This window comes from Mirounga angustirostris, unplaced genomic scaffold (assembly GCF_029215605.1).
Source record: "Mirounga angustirostris isolate CCGP_5_RB_7025 unplaced genomic scaffold, mMirAng1.0.hap1 SCAF_12, whole genome shotgun sequence".
Classification (NCBI taxonomy): domain Eukaryota; kingdom Metazoa; phylum Chordata; class Mammalia; order Carnivora; family Phocidae; genus Mirounga; species Mirounga angustirostris.
This window is the reverse complement of record NW_026991720.1, coordinates 81,782,512-81,798,572: the sequence shown is the minus strand read 5'-3', so window position 1 is coordinate 81,798,572 and position 16,061 is coordinate 81,782,512. Positions and strand designations below refer to the sequence as shown.

General features: G+C 35.6%; 1 protein-coding gene across 9 annotated transcripts in view; it reads left to right on the top strand.

Annotated features, from left to right (window-relative positions):
• CD36 (CD36 molecule (CD36 blood group)) overlaps nucleotides 1-16,061 on the top strand; it is a 79,235-nt gene that overhangs the window by 39,903 nt on the left and 23,271 nt on the right. For 3 of the 9 annotated variants that reach the window (XM_045864802.3, XM_045864801.3, XM_054505316.2), the window contains exons 2-3: nucleotides 7,793-7,886; nucleotides 8,306-8,511. In XM_045864802.3, coding sequence (XP_045720758.1) covers nucleotides 8,392-8,511 — 120 coding nt within the window. In that variant the 5' untranslated portion in view covers nucleotides 7,793-7,886; nucleotides 8,306-8,391. Of the gene's footprint in view, nucleotides 1-514; nucleotides 976-4,491; nucleotides 4,597-7,792; nucleotides 7,887-8,305; nucleotides 8,512-16,061 lie in introns of those variants that run through there. The other 6 variants (XM_045864806.2, XM_045864803.3, XM_045864800.3 and 3 more) reach the window with 5 other exon arrangements.

Below are 16,061 nucleotides of genomic sequence, written 5' to 3'. Positions count from 1 at the left end.
CCTTACATGATTTTGGGAATTTCTTTGTAAGAAGGGATTCTTAATATTGACGGTCTTTCCCCCCCCCGCCCAAGACCTTTTGTTTTCGTTAGATTTTAAATATTGCCTTTCCTTTAAAGTACCTTACGTATATACCTTTTTACAGTAAAGGTCATCTTAAATGTAATTCTTTTTAAATGTTATTGAATAGTTGTATTTTGACTGAAGAAACTTAAGGGAAATTTAATTTTTTGTTTTCACATGGATATTTTGCCGTGCTCGTGAAACTTGGGGAAAACTAACAGAAAATGATAAACAGTGAAGAATTTCTAGTTAGAACAATATGCGATTCCTTTTTTAAAGTCAGTTTATCATCCATGCTGATTGAGTGTCTCCAACTGTTTTCAAAATCCTTAGTCTTTATGCACTTTAGATTAATGCTGTATAGAGAAGTGCATTCTATTTCAACCTCATGGAGTTTTGCAAGCTAAATCATGACAAGGAAGTGAGATTGCTAATTCATCCTAATTTACACTTTCCACCCCCGGACCCAATTCATCATCTGGAATAATAATGATTGTGCAGGAAAATAGGACATATTAGAGGCAGATCAGCAGGTCAGTGCCTTTTGTTTCTCTGGCCTCTGACTTACTTGGATGGGAAAATGGCCAAAAAACAAAAAAAGTCTGCTGAGTGTCTGAGATATAGGTAATGGGTCCTCACCAGACCATAAAAATAGACCCGTAAGAGCCATACTAGTGGTGTGATGTGCGTGGGTTTCTTTTTTTTTTTTCCTAACTCCTCTGGCAACAAACCACTCATTGGGATTTGATCTCGTACTTTTTTTTTTTTTAAAGGATATTTAAAATCACACACTTTATGTAATGAGGATTTTAGTGTAGGGTTTTTCTGCAGAATACCATTTGGTCCTACCAAGAACTGTCTGTTCAAATGTTTGAGCCTTTGATTGAAAGAACTTGCTTAGCCTTTTTAAAGGTAAGTCATATGATTTGTTTTTAACAAAAAAGATTTCTATCTCCTAAGTGATAGGAGATGCCTCGACTCTATAAACACTCTTAAGGAGTTGTAGAACAATAACAGTAAAAAGCTGTAACTTTTTTCAAAGACATTAGACTTTATTTAAAAATTAGGTTTGTGTTGTTTTCCAAGTTACCAGTCTTTCTACATTTTATGTTTAAAGAGTATTAAAACCTTGTCCAATGGTCAATGGCATTTTATTTTTTGATGTTTAAAGTCTTCTGTAAACATTTATTAATATTTAAAATGATTTATGATCCAATTTGATTATTGTGAAACTTTCATTTTACACTTAGGCTATTTATACCTGACTTTTAATTTAATTTAGGAATAAAAATTCATCATAAGATTAATATAATGCGTTAATTGTTATAAATGACTTACCACTCTTATGTCAATGTACTTTCTAGTTTGCAATTACCTTCTTATTACCTGACAGAGTCATTAGTGTGTTTAATTTTCTATCTATCTATTATATTCTATCTATTATTTCTATCAATTTTTGGTGAACTTAGTCACTATGGTTAAATGCAATGTTTATTTTGGATATGTTCTTGTTAAGCATTTTTTTTCTTAATGAACAAAGATACTATAATTGCTACTTGGAACAGTAAATTATATTCTAAACAATGATTCTAGATTTAATTAGTGTAAATTATGTAAAATTTGGTAGGTAGGAGAATAAAAATAAATCAAAATTAATATTTTTGGCTCTGTAGGAAGCTTATTACAAATATCAGTAAATTATTTACTTGAATGATATCAGTAAATTATTTACTTGAATGATGACACCAAGTTTAAATAAAGGATAAATCATTCTGGGAAAATTTAAAGTTTCAATTTAATTACAGTAAGTTAATTCATACTGGAAATGGCATAAATTCTCTGGAGTGAATCTCACACAGTTTGGGGATTATCAAGAAACATAGTGAAAGACATATTTAAAATGTTTGCAGGCAATTTTCAGTCCTCTCCTATGTGGTTTTGAATTAGTAATGTCTTTTGAATCTAAAAGAAGCATTGCTTCCAATGTTGGTCCAGAAAATAATCAAAATGAAATTTTAAAAAGGTTTCGTTATATAGAATCCAGTGGTCCATTGGACTTCATGAGAGAAAAATATGTAGTAGAAAATCTTTATTTACCAGAATCATTAAACTAGAACAATGAATCCAATCCACCATCATCAGATAATAGGTTAGCCTGGGAGGAACATCATCCTTACAATTGGACAGTACTTGCACAGGATGTACTGAAAAGTTTGGAATTTATAGTTGCCTCCCTTATTTTTTATGAGAATGTTTGGCGCTGTTTACTCAAGCACATTTGAATCTTGTGGATTTTTTGTTTCCGAAGGAACAAATTCTGTAATTGTCTTTTGATAAAATCACAAGGTGTTTTAGTTCACTGGCCCAAGTTATGGCTAAAAGCTTTAAGGAGCATCTCCTAAGCTAGCAACTACCTGTCCATTTGTGATACTCTAAGTTCCTATAGATAAAAAAAAGAAAAAAATCATTTCATCAGATTTTATTGTCATCTCAGTGTTTTGCAAATAATCATTTCTATCTATGTACACTATATACATTTATTAGATTAAAAAATTGGCCAATATGAAATAACATTTTACTGTTTATTTGTATGGTTGTTCAAAATAGTATTTCATGATAACATGTCAAAATAACATTTTCTATGATAGGTATTTTTATACATAATCTCATTTACTTTTGACATCTACAACCTTATTTGATTAGTGATACAGCCATTTTAGAGAAAATTTAGCCACAAAGAAACTATCCTATTAAGACCCAGATTAAATCTAAATCACTTGACTTCAAAGTCCAGAATCTGAACCGTTGCAAACCACATGGCATCTTACTGTTTATAATATAATTTGAGGTGGGAAAAAAATAGAATTCCTGTGTGAGATTCAAAGATCAAGAAAAGCTGAGACAGTCCTATTTAAACTGCTATGACTCTAAGAGAACCATTTCAAACCTATAGTAATTCCGGTAATCAAGTACTCCAAAAGATAAGCTTGTGTCTAGAAAGATCCTTAGTATAGCATATGAAGTCCAATATACTTTTTAAATTTAAGTTTACTAGCAAAACAAGTTTTAAATTGTAATATTTGAAAAGTATAATTTAGTGATATGTATTATTGTTTCATATTATAGATGTTTATAATTTTTTTCTATTGTATATTTTTACCTCCACATATTTTTTTTTTAAGATTGATTGATTGATTGATTTTTAGAGGGGCTGAGGAAGGGCAGAAGGGGAGGGACAGAGAGAATCCCAAGCAGACTCTCTGCTGAGTGTGGAGCCCGGTGCAGGGCTTGATCCCCAGGACCCTGAGATTGTGACCTGAGCTGAAACCAGAAGTCGGACATTTAACTGACTGAGCCATCCAGGTGCCCCTACCCCCACATATTCTAGTAGAATAGAAATGCACATATAAAAAGGACTGTGGTAACTTCAATAAGAAAAGATATTGGAGAACTTCTCATCTAGTTACTGAAGTATTTTCTGCAGAGGGGTAGGGTTCTGTGAGGATGACTCAAGAGCCCAAGTGAAGTACAACAGGAAGGGGAAAGGGCTACAGTTCTCCCCCCCCTTAACCAGAATAGTTTTTCTTGTAGCTATGTTTATATATTGGAATTGCACATAAAGAATTCTGTCTCTAAATAGAAGTTTATAAGGTACGGATCTAATGACCTTCTGTTCCCACATAATGAAACATAAGCAGATTCAAATTATTGGTTTACATCCATTGCAACTAGTGGATTTGAATCTGCATCATACTCATGTCTAGGAAATCATAGCTTATAAACACACCTAGGCATGGTGTAGGGTCAGAGTGTGAAAAGGAATCTAATTTTGAAAGCTAACTTTCATCATTCATATCCAACCTGTTGAATTAATCACATCCCAAAACTCCAAGAATGGGTTTTGTGGGCAGGTAACATATTTATTAGGTGAGGAAGGCTGTGTATCAAAAGAACAGTGCGTGTGGTTGAAAACAGAAGTGTGTGGTCTGGTTTTCTATTCTAAGGAAACCTGCAAGGAAGGCTTATGGATAGAATAGGAAATCTGAGCTATTTATTCGTGAGTAAGAAAATGTCATGCGGGTCCTGGCATTCATTTATGGTACAGATACTCTTGTAATCTGAAACTTTTTCAAGTTTTGCAGTTCACATCCCAGGAAACTTTACGTCTGGTCCATGCTTTTTCTGGGTGGAGTTTCCCAAGGAACACAGCTTTATCCACACATGGGAAGAATTACAGATTCTCTGGGAATTTTCTCTGATTTTCTGACCTATTTATTGGAGAGGCTTCTTAGAGCTTAGTCTCTCAGTTTCTACCACCAGGTTTCCAACATAGTGGAAAGGCGTAATGCTCCTAAATTCATTCTGGAAACACCCCTTTGATTTGACAAGAAAAAATAAAAGGAAAATTGTATTCTTCTTCTTTCAAAGATAACCCAAGGGAATAAGATACATTTACAAATTCTACAAAAGGAATAGAATTTATAATCTGTAAACTGATAAGATACAGCTGATCTCCCTATAGCCTCAAGAAAGGTATGTGATAAGTGATATTTTTAAATATGCCTTTTTCTTTTCTCTTCTTTAGACAAGTCTCAACCATTAGTTTTCTTTCCTGTACCTGTGATGATTCTTTGCTTTCTAAATTTAAGTATGTTAAGCAAGAAGTAAATTATTGCAGATATCAATATGTTGTCTATTCTTATGAAGGAGAAATAATAATAAAATGTAATCCAAAATTAGCAAGTGAAATAAATTACTATGTAATTTATGTAAGGAACTATGATTATGAAGAAAACCAAGTGTGCAAGACACGCACTTTACATGCTAAATGTGAGAGAAGAGTGAGGACGAACTACACTTTTTTTCCTGAAGATAAACATGGGTGGAAAAGCTGTTGAATAGAATGTGCTGGAACCTGAACTTTCCTCTTATGTATGCAGTGTGTGTCTTACATAATGTGTTTGGCTCTCCTTTGCCTCAGGTGAATAAGACTGATTTTAATTTTATAATATGAAGCATAAAGTTAAAGTATGAGTTGAATAACGATACCTAATTACTCATGGTATCAAGGCACGGAAGGAAAATAAATGAACCCAAGTAATGTCAAATATCTTGCCTATTATTAGGGGAAAAAAGTTGGAAACTTAAAACAGAGTATCAAAAATGAATCGGTTGAAAATTTGAAAAAAAAAATACACATACTCAGTCTCTCGCTCTCTCTCTCAAAAACATTAGTATGCATGTGAAGTAATGTTAGATTAATACTTGTAGCTTTCCTTATATATCATCCAGACCAGTGTTATTCCACCAACTGTCTAACCATGAGTTCAACAGAATAAATTACTTGACACTTCTGTTTGCTGAAGAAATTAACAAAACAGCAGTGGGATGGATACACTGTCTCACTTCAGTTTTAAGTTTAAAGCAGACAGAGCCTAGGCAGGACCCAGGCATGTCCATTGCTTGACATCTCTGGGGCTCAGGGTCTTTAGAAGTCATAATAATGAGTTTCCTAGTTCAGAGAGGGAGGCATTGGACAACACATGCTGTCCTCTGGGTCTTCTAGTGGACATTCTTGGGACTCTTTGCCCTTTGCAGCAACCCTTCCCTCTAGTACATGGGCTACTTTAATAAAGGAGAATAATTCTGGGAAAAGTCAGAGAGATTCATGTCTTGATTATGGCATAGAATCTGGAAAAAGGCAAATATATACACATATATCTATTTTAGCAATAATAGAATTGTAATTTTTAAATCATTTTATGTTCCATCTGTCAGAGTTGCAAATGACTTTATTAATATTAGTGAAGATGTTTAGTGATGTTTATATGGAATGTAAAATAACTTTCCAAAGGGATGACTTAATATTTGAGTTGTTTTTTTAAATAGATTCATGATATTATATAAAGAAAACTGCAATTTAACTCTGGGGATTTCCTGTACTAATTTTTAAATGGGTTTGCAAAGCCATGGATTTCTATAGAGATTCTCCTAGAGCTTCCGAAAAGTGGAGAGGAGAGTGTCAGGGGGGAGTAGGGAGACTAAGCTGGGAATTGAGATCCCAGGCACCACAGTTGTACTCCATAGTCACTCTGCCTATTTGTCATCCATGTAAGAACCTGAAGAAGAACCAGTTCAGCTACTTAAATTAAAAACAGCAGATCTCATCTTAGTGTCTTATTTTACACATGAGGAAACTGAAGTATGAGACATAAGTGGTTTGCCCATGGTCATCTGGCAAGACAGTCACAAATCAGTTTTTGGTTTAATCTCTAGTCTACTAGCCTCAACTACACTAGGTTAGATCTCTGTATTTGGATGGCTACTTTAGGTGTACCATGCAAATGAGAGTTGGAGGATGGTCTTTGAAATGAGCATTCAGTAAGATAGTACTTGATAAGCTACCCTGAATATGATTATTTGTTCATAGTGTACAGAACACCAGGATGGCACGCATGTTACATGATTTCAGAGGGTGGGGAAAGTATTTCTTCACATTCCACTCCCAAGCAATTAATACAAAGCCAACTCCAGTCCACAGGAAAACTAAGTCACTTATTTAGGCTTATATATTTTCCTTTTACATTGGGAAAAAAACATTTGACACTAATAGATTCAGGCTTCTTTGCCATCAGAACCTCCATGTGAATGAGTTCAGTGCATCCTGATGTACAGTGGACATATCCAGGGTATAAGGCATGGGTAAAGGGAGATGACAAAGATAAGCAAGTGTAGAGGTAAGTAAATAAAATTGCCATGGGAAAATTGTGTAACACTTACCTTTCTCCATTTTGAGGTAAAGTCTAATTTTCCTTATTTTCTTAGCTATGCAAGTAATATTCTTGAAAAGCCAAATGGCTCCTTCAGTGGAAATAAGTACTAATGGCGTCATAAGGGTGGCACTTCTGTTTGCAACAACACTGTGGAGGGAAAATCCGAGACCATAAGAAAATAGAATTTTTGTTATTGAATTTACAGTGTTGGCAAAAATATTTTGTGTGTGACTTTTTTTGTCTGCAGTCTCCATTCTTTTTTTTTTTTTTTAAAGATTTTATTTATTTATTTGAGACAGAGAGAATGAGAGACAGAGAGCATGAGAGGGAGGAGGGTCAGAGGGAGAAGCAGACTCCCTGCCGAGCAGGGAGTGTTTTCAAATATTTTCAAATATTTCAAATAATATTTTCAAATATTAGAAGAAACAAATTCTTATTTATTATAATGGAATCCACTCATTTCAGAAATCACTTCCTTTCAATTTTTATGAAATAACCACATAGTGTATAAAGATACCAAAAATAAGATTGGCTAGGTGAAATACATACAGGCACAAATTAGTTGATTTTAGCAGAATTGGTGTGAAACAAATGCCCATGATGACAAAATAACATTGCAGTTGAATATGCAAAAAAAAAAAAAAAATCTCTGAGACTAGTAACAAAGCAATGCCTATCATTAAAACTAGGTATCCTCTACCTTGTGTATTTAAATTCTTCACCCCTTTGGTCTATCCAAAATTCAATTATTAGTGATGAAAGTAAAGTACACTTCTTTAAAATATTTCCATTTTCAACATTGTTTATAAAAAAAATTCAGGCATGATTTCAGTATTCATGAAAATGAGATTTTCTTTTAGTAGTGATTATAATTTTGGTGACATGAGAGAGTATTCTCGTATTAATTTCCTGACAATATATTTTCCCAATTTAACCATGCATTTTTGTTTTAACAGATAGCTTACGAATGATTAGAAGAATTGATTCTTTCTGAGACTCCTCAGAACATTCCCTATAAAATTTGTATCTTGCTCTATACTCGTGAATAAGGTATAGTAAAGACAGTGTGTGTTATCATACTTAACATTTGGCAGAGAAGACCTCAGTCCACATATCCTCATGTGCAGGAGAGCTTCAGGCAGGCTGTGGGTGGCAGTGTTTGGGAGGCAAAGCCAGATAAAGCACAAGGAGGCACCCAAGTGTCCCAGGAAAGCAGAAGAGTCAGGAAGAACAGCAAGCATGTTCTCCTGAGATAAGATACCAATGCTCATCATCCAACAGTAGAAAACTGAAAAGACGAGAAAATAAGGAAGGGGAAGGCCTAACCTAGAAAGTCCGTCTCGTAAAACAAAAAGAAAAAGCATCTGTTTATAACTGGCAAAATCATTTTTCAATTGTGTTTTCTTTGTACTTTGATCTCTCATACTGATTATTTAAGCTTCTGTTTTATGATCTCTTTCTAATGCTAGAACCAGCCCTCTTGAAACTACCTAATCAGACGCGGGAGTTTGGAAGAAGCAGGTGCTGAACCGTAATTTCTTCCCTGATTAAGAAAATGGGCTGTGATCGAAATTGTGGGCTCATTGCTGGGGCTGTCATTGGTGCGGTGCTGGCCGTGTTTGGAGGTATTCTGATGCCGGTTGGAGACATGCTTATTGAGAAGACCATTAAGAAGGTACAAGTAGTCTAAAGGGTATTTCTTGTCTTGTGATTCGGTCTGTCTTCTGTCCCTGTTTTGCTGTGGTACCTGTTTTATATTTCGTGGTCACTGGTAACATTGTGTCTTTAATACAAAGGTGATGACGATCCATTGCAACTTCACCTGATAGAGAAATGTTGAAAGTATAATGTACATTGAACATGAATGCATCACTATCTTAAGTAAAATATCCAAATTCTGACAAAAGCTGTTTGGAGGTATGCAGGTTCGTAGAAATGATTGCTTCTCATTATGTCTCAAGGTTATGTTGATACGCTTTTGAATGAGAAGTAAATGTCTTTTGTGGTGGTACATTTATAAATTTAGTTGTACTTTGGTTCACACTGAGAGAAGTTTTATATATATATGTATATATATGCACTCATATATATACATACATACACACAAAATTGTATTTCATAACGAAGCAGGAATCTTTGGTAAAACTGGTATCAACTTTTTTATTTGGCAAACTGCTGCTTTTTATAATATGTGTAATGACATATGATTGTCTTATAAACATTTCCTGTTTATAAAGGTTTATATTGATTCTGCGAAAATGCTTTCAGAAACGTTATGCAGGACACATGCCAGCATATATGCAATGAGTTGCCTGTAGTTTCAACAAAAATTAGGATGATTCAATACACAGGCTTTGCACAAGAAACTAGAATTCATCTCCCACCTTCGTTCTTTCTAATGAGCTTCACACTTACCGAACTTTGAGAGAGAGAGGGAGCACGAGAATAAGAAGCAGATCGGCTGGAGTCCTAAACCAAGGGTGGCAAATTCAAATGGCTTCAGGGGTTTGGAGACAGGGTTTAAAAAAAAAAAAAAAGTGACAGTTCCAAGAACAAAATAACATAAGAACAGGAACTATTGTGACCCTTGACAGCGTGTGTCCTGCCCCAGGGCATGTATGCTCAGTTTTTTACATATAATGCTTGCCAGATGAAACATATCTGAGTGCTGACCTCAGGTCGCAGCCTGGCTAGTTGTCAATGGCCCAGGCAGAGGGTTAATGAGCATAGTACACGATGGAGAACAAGAATCCAATCATAAAATGGGCTAGACCTACCAATTTATACTGAAATTTCTGTTACTGCCAAAACCTTTACTTCTCTCATCCATTCATCCCTGTTGACTTTTTGCTCTTACTATGAGTGTAAATAAATACCATTTTATTTCACTGAGGCATTGACTGAATTGACAAATTAATATGAAGAATTAATTTCAAATCCACTTATTCACGACAAGCTACTATTTTCCACTATTTCTTTCTATAGCCACAAATGATAGTGGTTTTAAAATTAAAAGAAATTGTCTTGGGACACCTGGGTGGCTCAGTCGGTTAAGCATCTGCCTTCGGCTCAGGTCACGATCCCAGGATCCTGGGATCGAGTCCCACATCAGGCCTGCCACTCCCCCTGCTTGTGCGCTCACTCTCTCTGTCAAATAAATAAATAAAATCTTAAAAAAAAATTGTGTCACTATAGCCATTGTCTTAGTATAGAAGATAGGACAGTAGGACATTTTTGAGGTAATGGTTCATATATATATAAAATAGGAGTGCTGTATTTGCTCAATAATATAGGCATTTCTAATTTTTCTGTTGCTAACACATTGCAAAGCTTCAACCGCATGCATTTAACTTTAAAGATATACTGTAAATGGAATGTCACCCCCCTTCCTTGGAATTCCCAGTTTTCTTGCTATTATTTATGATCCAGTTCAATAAAGATAAGCAGATGCTGGTGAGGTGGGGCTTACGTGACTATGTGAGATGCTAGTCCATTGCATGGTGCTCTTCCTACTCTATAAACTGTGCTTCCTTCCGGATCTTCTGTGGAAGAGAACAGAATCAATTTCTCTGCTAAAACACAGGCTATCGTGTATCTTTTGGGAAAGTCTCCAGAATGGAAAGTCACAATAATCTCCCACTGTGCAGCATTTTAGACTATTTTCTTTCTGACACATAATTGATGGTCAGTAGCTAATTATTGATCATTTACCTTTTCCTTCTTCATTCAACAATAGTAGTACAGATAGCCTCTCTGTTCAGTGGTGTGTGAAGTACTAACATCTATTTTAAGTGTTTGGCATTTATCTCTACATTCATAGTAGTTAATCATGAGAAAATAAGAGTTTTGAGATGTCAAAAATGTGCTTTTATATAGTGACAGAGAGTAAAATATTTTGTTTTACCTCAACAAGTTTAAGATTTAACTGGAGAAAAGCATATCATGCCAACCTACAGAGAACTGTGAGCCTCATGTATAATATGGGAAAATGCTACTTAGAAAGAGGACTCTCTCTGAATATTCAGTAATTTCAGAAAGGTGAACCTGTTGGATTTTGAACAAGCATAGGATTTTGAAAGTCCAAAGAGGGCTGCAATAAAGGCATCAGAGGACTGATTAATATTATGGAAAAAGTTGTGAAAATGCAACGAACTGCTATGAAGAGGGAGGGAAGAAAATGGAAAGTGCACCCCAAATATGGGATCCACAAAAGAGAAGATTAGAAAAACGACATGGGGTAAAATTTAGGAAGCTTTGAAGATCAGGCAGGAGAATATTTAATTGACTATGTGATAGGCAATAGTAGTTGGTGGCTGTTTTCTGGTAGGCTTAAGAGATAACAAAATCTGCATTTAGAGATTTAGAGATTGCTGTCACATGGCTAGCATTTATTTAGAGCTGCTAAGAGCTTCATATATACCAATTCATTTGATCTTGCAGATCTCTCTGAGAAGCTATTATTTTACCCATTTTAGTCACAAGACCTTAAATTGACTTGCCAACTCATGTGGCCGGAAGGAGTCTGTTCCCAAACCTAGACAATGTGAAGGCAGAGACTAGACTAGATCACACACAGTCTTGTGCACTATGATCCTACTATAGAAGGGGCTGGAGAGTGAGGAGGCCAAAAACAGCAGAACAAGGAAAAACTAATGTAGGACATAGCCACTTTCAGGGAGGACCTAAGACCCTCTTTTAGGAAGATCTCTGCACAGACTGCTCAAGATATCACAAAGGTGCTCTGGGCTAGCATGGTAGAGTACATAGGAAAAAAAGGGTAATGGAGTGCAGTGCAGTTTGGATATGGAACTAAATTAGGAGAGAGTAAAAATACTTCAAGATGTCCAGCTGAGCTATTGGGAAAGATGTGCTATAGGAGGGAAAAAAAAAAAAAAAACAAAACTGAAGTTTTATGAGTGTTTTGATATGAACATCAGTGTATGTTTCAAAGGTCAGAACTCAGACTGATCATTGCTATCGAGATTACAGATAAAACTAAACAGTCCATGTGCTTTCTCAAGAAATTGAGTGTAGAGACAAAAAAGCAGAGAGATCACTACAGGTTTTATGCATAATTCAGGGGTAAGAAGACAAGAACAAATGATTTTACGTAAAGAAATAAAAGAGTATAATTAATTTGGAAGTTAATGGGGGGCCAGCACTCAAGGAAAGAGAACATTAAATGCCCTCAGGCATACGAACATTCAGGAAATAATGATGAGAACATGGTCACTAAGGTTCTTGGACATACAAATTCAGTAGGGTAGGGTAACAAATTTAGTAGGGTAGGATGCAACAAAGAAATGGAGGACTTTCTCTTGTTTTTGAAATAAGGGTTATATGTGCAACCTTTTACAAGACAAGGGAGGGTAGTATGGATCTAGACCCTCGAAGGTGGAGGAGGCACAAAACTGAGATTTGAGGAGGGATGAGTTCCAAAAAACTCTTAACTGATAGTTTATATTGTATGCCTGCCACATATCCATAGACTAAGACGAATCATCAGAATCCCTTCACTGCTCAGTATCTCTGATACATTTAAGACTAAGCCTGATTTTGCTCTCAGATTTCAATATAGCCATGTTGATCTTGTCAATTTTAGTCTTATAAAGATACTGGGACTTTTTCTTTCCTTATACTAGGCTGTTTCTTTATTCTTCAGTTTACAAAACTGTTCTAAAAATAAGATTGCAACATGTATAGAGTAGGAGTCAAATCTCTGAATTATGTGTAAACCCACAGAGCCAAGTGCCTTAGCCACTGCCTCAGGAGCACTTAGGTTAAAGCTGTTATTTTGCAAACATATAAACATTTTAGTTCTGGTTTTCGTTTACCACTGAAACTCACTGAAGTTTACTTTCTTCATTTAATTGACTAACAGCAAATTGGGAAAGTTATTACCTGCATACAAGCACCCTTTAAAAAAATTAAAGTGCTTACTTGAAAAAGATCAGAAAATCATCCCATGCTGTTACCTCATTTATAAAGTGGAGCTGGAACAGGGTGTTCTCTTCTGTGATATCACTTAGCTATCAAAGCACTTGATATGGTCTATATTAGTCCAGAAATTTTACTTCTTTTATATATAAGTGTGTGCATGTATATATACATGCACATTCATTTTACGCTATTTCTAAGGGATGTTTTCTAGGGACTTCATGCTTTTTATAGATTATAGCTGAACACTTTCTGACCGGTATTTTTGACTCTGATTCCTAAGAGAGTTCTGTGGAGCCAGCAGGTTTATACAATCTTACGTAGATAAAGTCAATGGCATCAGATGTCACAAATGTGGAAGCTACCACAGCACTTTGGAAAAAGGTCAAAGTTCTGCCAGCATTTACAAAAGATAATTTGTTACTTGACATTGTTAATATCACTTGATAAGTATTTCATGAATTTTGCATAACATTGGTAATTTTAAATAAATCTTAATTTCCCTATGATATTAAGTATAGAACACCAAGAAGGAAATTAAAGCTTTTCCTTTCCTCCTAAAAGACTGTTAAATTATACCATCGCTCAATTATACCATCATTTCTTTTCCCTTTTCGTGAAAAGAACAATCCATTAGTAGTTTGTAAGACATGTCTTCAGATAAAATAAATTGAAATAATTATTTGTTTAATAGCCCATATTTGACTCAATAGTCCATATTTTAAATAATATAATATTTATATTACTTTTATAATATCAGCTTATAGTATTTCCAAGTATGAAAAAATGATTTGTAGAAATCTTTTTATGTTAATGACAGTATATGAGAACATAAACATGAACATGAAAGAGTGCAAAGTAAATTTTAAAGTAGAGGTATAAAAACGGATTAAACACTCATACATTTGCATTTTAACTGCAATAATAAAATTACTTAAAACCAGTGTTTCAAGAAACAGCAGGTACGTGTATATAATTTCCTTCCTCCTGTCCAAGTTGTGTCAACATAACAGCATAATTTAGTACTCATGCCGAATGCACAACCTCCCATATTAAGTTCTCACATCAGGTTTTGGAGGCTAATTTCCTGGGTTTCACCAAATCTTATCCTGGGTTTTAATCGATGACTTGACGCGGAAGCTGTTCTTTGTCAGCACAGCTACCGCTAATACCATAATTCAGTGCATTTTTGTGCACGCGCGCACACACACATGCGTGCGTAGACGCTTGCAAAATGCACAGATCTTTTTGCATGTGAGGAAATGTCGTGTCCTAACCGGAACAAATTGTGGTAGTGAGTGGGGATGGTGAAGACTATTTTCAGTATGTTTCTGCATTTTAAGGAAGTTTTAATGTCACTGCGGTGAGAGTAAATTTTAAAATGACTAAATAGCAGAAAAAGAAGTGTCAGAGAATACTATGTGAGTTATCGTCACATGACTGATTGAGACAGAAAATGCTATGAATTAAACAATTCAAGCAGTCTGGAGAGTAAATGATGTTAGAATTCTCCCTCCAAAGGGTGGATAGGACCTGTATGAGAATAACAGCTAACATTTGCTGAATGCTTGCTAGCTATGTGCAAACACTGTTCTAAGTGCTCACATTTATTCATCTCTATAACCAGGAAGATAAATATTCAACTAAACCATATTCAACTTATGTTGAATTTCAAAAAATACTAATTCCGTGTGCTTCAACCTAATACTATTGTTTTTGCCCCCATTTTACAGATAAGGATACTGAGGTATAAAGAAATTAAATAACTTGCCTAAGTTTCAGTAGTTAGCACAGGACCAAACGGGGGACTAAACCCATAGGATTCAGTGTCATTCTTTTTTTTTTTTTTTAAAGATTTTATTTATTTATTTGAGAGAGAGAGAATGAGAGAGAGCACATGAGAGGGGGGAAGGTCAGAGGGAGAAGCAGACTCCCTGCCAAGCAGGGAGCCCGATGCGGGACTCGATCCCGGGACTCCAGGATCATGACCTGAGCCGAAGGCAGTCGCTTAACCGACTGAGCCACCCAGGCGCCCTGGATTCAGTGTCATTCTTAAACACTTCACTCTGCTTTGTTGGAAGAAGCCACTATACTTGTTCAGTGTGGGGACAAGATATGGGAATCTAAGTCATAGATTAAAATCTGCTACACATAACTCTGTTAGTACTTTATAAGATCCTTGACAACATATTTTCTACATTGGTACTCTACATACTCCACACATAGAAGGATATCAAGGGCATTTTAATAATTACACCAAAGTTGCCAGGGTTGGTGATGAGCACTGTTTTCCTGGAACAGCAATAATCAAGTGGGTATGTAACTAGATGGAAGATACTGCTGTTCAGACATCTGCTTTCAAATTAATGTAACAAAATAGAAGTTACAATGTCAATAGCTTTCAACCCAGCTGGAGTCCTTGCCATAGGAGAGTCATCATGTCGGAATCCAGCCAGTACTGGGGTTGGATAGATTGTATGCTTAAGGTCAGGGACAGATGCTGATGGACACATCAGCCAAGTGAGAGGAATTAAAATTATTAAATTATATTATTTTTTCATGCACATCATTATTGACTCTATACTTCAAATACAGTGAAAGATTTGCAAAATAGGCTAGATAGCCCAAATCCAACTTAAAATCTAGGCCTTTTAAGGTCACAAATAACATAAAATCCTTTGTTCCTTTAATTTTAAATTTTTTTTTTTTTTTTTTAATTCATGAAAGTCAGAGAGAGAGAGAGAGGCAGAGGCAGAGGGAGAGAAGCAGGCTCCCCGCCTAGCAGGGAGCCCGATGCGGGACTCGATCCCAGGACCCCGGGATCATGACCTGAGCCGAAGGCAGATGCTTAACCATCTGAGCCACCCAGGCGCCCCCCTTTGTTCCTTTTAAAATTAAAGGGCACTCGTGGCATATTTGGTCTTGGTATTCAAGGAGTGGCTATACAATTTCTAAACTACTACATAGAATAGTCTTAGGATCAGAAGAAACGCATTCCTATTTTGACTGTTTCAAGATTTTTTCTTTGTCTCTGATCAAACCGTGGCATTATGGAAACTACACAAGATTGGAGTAAGAAGACCTGATTTCTCTATTACCTGCTACTAAATTGTCACGTAACATTGAGTCAGACATCTGTTTTCTCTAGGACTCATTTCTACCACCGAAAAAAAATAGAGATGGGGTTAGATGACCCTAACTCTAACAGCTGATAATTCAGTGCACTCATTTCAGGTTTTTGTGTTTCAACTTTCCCATTTAAAAAAAAAAAAAATCTCCCCCTCGACA